The sequence below is a fragment of the Scardinius erythrophthalmus genome (assembly GCF_964197995.2).
Source record: "Scardinius erythrophthalmus genome assembly, chromosome: 14".
NCBI classification, from domain to species: Eukaryota; Metazoa; Chordata; class Actinopteri; order Cypriniformes; family Leuciscidae; genus Scardinius; species Scardinius erythrophthalmus.
The window spans coordinates 16,760,876-16,765,021 of record NC_138234.1 but is presented as its reverse complement, the minus strand read 5'-3'; the positions used below and the strand labels follow the sequence as shown (position 1 = coordinate 16,765,021).

Genomic DNA, 4,146 nt, shown 5'->3' with positions numbered 1-4,146 from the left:
CCAGTGACAACTGGAGATTCACTCGTTGTAAAATGCAAAAGACTTTGTTTGAACTTCGGAGTGGCTACAGAAAAAAAGAGACTGCAACCGGGCCCATGAAAAAACAAGGATAATATCGGAAGGGAATTAAATGTAGTCACGCAATGCTGATGTTGTTAACATTAACAATTTGAGAACAAAGTATAATTTGCCTTAGTTGGTCAGAACAAAAGTGGATGTTACTTACTTGTTCAGATGACATTTTCCACTGAAAATTCTTATGTTGGTCATACTTCCAAAAAGTAGAATCTGTGATTGCGAATGACAGTCTCCACATCGGCGTGGCGACTGACAGCCGCACATTCTCCTCAGAACATTGGATTCATCCGCACTGTGCTGTGGCACAACCCACGTAAAGTTCTGCGAATAACTGCAAAAACTGTGTTTCGAGCGCTTCGAAACAGTGAAACATTTTCTGAAGCAATTGGTTCAATTGATTCAAAGTTTCAAAAGCTTAGTTTATCTTGAAGAGTTTAGTAAGACAGCACATAATGGGACACCAAGCGATGGATTTTAAGTTTGTTTTTTTCCATCTATCTCTGCTTAAGCAATCATAATCGAGTCAACACAGTGTATCGTTTTCTTTATTTTCAATATTTTAGCAAATGTTATCTAAAAGTCACTAGCTTTTTTTTTTTAGCTTTTTTGGGAAAATGTGTTTGAGCTCATTGGAAGGATGAGCCTGTAAACATAATTAGCAATCAAAAAAAAGAAAAGGAAAAAGAACAGCCTATTCTCCAAATGTTACTATCATGACACCAAAACGTCAGACCGATGACCCAAAAACTTTGGCATAATAAAAAAAGAAAAATAACAAAACCTTTGGCATGATTAGATTAAATGCTCCTTATTAGACTTAATAAGAGATAATATAAAAGTTCACATGATTCTTATGAAGTCTGAGCTTATATTATAGTTTATATTATGAACTGATATAAATGTAAAGTGAGTCTTCAGGATTCAAAATCAGAAACAGCGTCCGTGTAATCCACTTCTGTCAGGTGTTTCTGTCATTGTCCTGTTGGTTTATCATCCTCTTTTTAATTCCAGACCATAAATTTAGTATAAATAACTAATTTTGTAACCCTTCTGTATTTAGGAACTAGTGTCTTTGTTCAACTTCCACAACTACGACAATCTGAGACACTTTTTGAAGAAGCAAGACCCTCGCAGACAGTCTGGTGATGACAGGGTAAACCTTACACTTGAAAAACAGCTTTCACACCAACCACATGAACTAAACTACAACATTAAACACCAACATAATTTTAGTCAGCTTATTAGTTCCAGTAATGAACGCATCAAATCTGTGTTGTAGAACAAGTCGGTGGTGAATCTGATGTTTGCAGCCCACAGTGGAGATGTCTCAGCTCTGAGAAGGTCATTTTATTCACTTCACAATGTCTTCACTTTGCCTCAAGGAGTGCTACTGATATGTAGATTACTTACAGTACTAGACTCTCTTTTCCTCCATCAGGTTTTCCCTGTCATCCATGAATATGGAGTTAAAGGACTACGACTCTCGCACACCTCTCCACGTCGCTGCTGCAGAAGGTAGGAATCATTTTCTGTGAACATTAAAGCACTTTTAGTGCCAAATAGTTTATTTAATTGTAAAATTAATTTGGTTTGTCTGTTCTGTTTTAGGTCATTTGGATGTTGTGATATTTCTGACGCAGGCCTGCAAAGTCAACCCTTTTGTGAAAGACCGGTACAGATCCCTGTTTCTTTATACATTTACCTTCAGCTCCATCCATTTGGTCATAATTAACCTCGTTAATCTCTAATTCAGGTGGGGAAATATTCCTCGGGATGACGCCATGCAGTTCGGCCACAATGATGTGGTGAAGATCCTGCAGGAATATGAGCAGAGCTGCAGTCCAGGCTGAAGAAGACCGAAGTCATCAATCCAAATCTTCAGCTCTGCAGGGTGTGAATGTTACAAACTTAAGGACTATAGCCTAAAATAGATTATGTCATCAGAAATTGCACAAAACAAGGGCACATTATGGAAATTGTCTATTTACAGAGATAAAAAAAACTCACTCTGTTTTATATTTGTAAATATGTTTTTTTTATACATAATTTGTGTTGTATACATGTTTAATATATGTTTAATGTGGTAATGTACTAATGCACAATGTACAGTGTTTGTGAATAAACAAAAGCAACCATACAGATTTTAATATTTACACATCTTTACATATCTTAGAATCATTTTCCTCTCATTTTGTAGCATATTTCTTTAGTGTTTTTTTTTTTTAAATGTGTGTCATGATTTTATTTTTTCAAATAAATTAAAGGAGCCGTATGTAAGATTGTGGCCAAAACTGGTACTGCAATCACTTTCAAATTACTGTAACCCCTCCCCCTCCCCCCTGACGCGAGGTTGCCAGATAGGCTGCAGGATCCAGCAGGAACGTAGGCTACAGTTTGTAGCTGCAGCTGTGGTAACTAGAGCAGAGCTGGCAACCCGGATGCTGAAACACAACTAACTTCGTGATTGGTAGATAGGTGGAGGGTGGGGCATCAGGCCAAAACACAAGATGACAACATCAACATCAGTTGAGGGCTGCAACTTCACTTTTTAAATGACAATATCCTGGCCGTACTACTGTTGTCAGTGATATAAGTATTTGAAATGAACATGATTTCTTAATGTCTAGTGATATATCAGGGCCATTTTATGATTAATTGAAATACATTTCTTACATACAGCTCCTTTAACCAACAAGTATATTTTCCATGAAATGTTAAATGTATACATTTCAGAATAAATGAATCCTCTCGCTATAATACTTGCAGCGCGACAATTGGCAAATTATGTAAAATGCAAGTAATAACTCTATAACCCAGCAATTATCCAGAACATATAGCGACCGAACAAAAACATGTTAAAAAGCACTTGATCACTTTAGCAATTTCATTACAATGCCCAGGCATTAGGTGGCAACACCACATATAGTTAATCTGCCAGATTTAGTGCACCATGATTGACCTGATTCAATTGACACAGATATTATGTAGCCTATACGTGTCACTGTAAATGAAACTTGAACTAGTATAGCACACTAGTATAGTTTAGTATAGTATAGTAACAGCACATTCATGCTTCTACCTCTGAGATTAGATGGAGGTTGTGGCTTCCAGAGACTGTACCAGAGGTGTCAAAACAAAAGCATAAATTTACGTGAATGTTTACTATATTTTGAGGATATGACATTGTTTTTGCAGTTTTTAATCAAGAGCACTATCTTATCAATACCCTAGTAAAGAAAAGGTAAAAAGCCATTTAAATTGCTCTGACTTACTGCCATCTACTGGTGTAACGAGCTGCAACGTGATCTCATGAGAATACGTGTGTATTTTTACGTAAATTGTAATTCTACCATACGTACATTTACTTACGTTTTATACACACAGAAACGTATAATATTGACGTATTTACAGCTCTAAAACGTAAAATATTTACGTATTAACAGCACAAAAACGTAAATTATTTACGTATGAACAACTCTACCGACGTACATATTTGTACGTATTCTTATTTATGCATATTAAAATCGTGGCATTAATGTTTTGACTCTATTGCATTCAAGTGTCTTATCAATTACGTTTTCAGTCGCATTTATTATTATTAAATGCAGTTTACTCAAGAAATAGGCTAATAACCATTCGCTCTGTTCATGCCTTCTGCTGCAAACTCGTCTCGGAGGATTAGCCTACATGCAGTTACACAAGAATACACTTTAAAACCTTAAAAATACCTTATTTAATCGTTTAACCATTTTGTAATATTTAGTTTATTTAATTACAGTGAGACACAAAATGCGTTTTCTCCAATAGAACAATAATACACCAAAACCCAACATAAATTCACAAAAGACATCAATTTTATTAGCTTGATAATCCAAATCTTTAGAATCCATACGTTTGCAAGAAAGAGATCCAAATTCAGCCCTTTATCCAGTGAGTGATCTTCATTTCACAGGCTACCACAGCAGCGCAGTCCGTAACTGTCAAACTCAGCGCTCGTGATGAATTCAAATTCAAAAATTGCGCCCTCAAGAAGCGTTACGACATGTTTTACGGCAGTGCTATCAAACG

General features: G+C 36.0%; 1 protein-coding gene across 1 annotated transcript; it reads left to right on the top strand.

The window, feature by feature from the left end:
* Positions 1-300: 300 nt before the first annotated feature.
* On the top strand, positions 301-1,952 carry LOC308701569 (glutaminase liver isoform, mitochondrial-like; the record flags this gene model as incomplete). Its single annotated transcript, XM_081383925.1, has 7 exons — positions 301-391; positions 997-1,040; positions 1,139-1,231; positions 1,358-1,419; positions 1,517-1,593; positions 1,687-1,750; positions 1,832-1,952. The coding sequence occupies 7 exons, from the start codon at positions 301-303 to the stop codon at positions 1,926-1,928; spliced, it is 528 nt and encodes a 175-aa protein (XP_081240051.1). The 3' UTR covers positions 1,929-1,952.
* Positions 1,953-4,146: the final 2,194 nt, after the last annotated feature.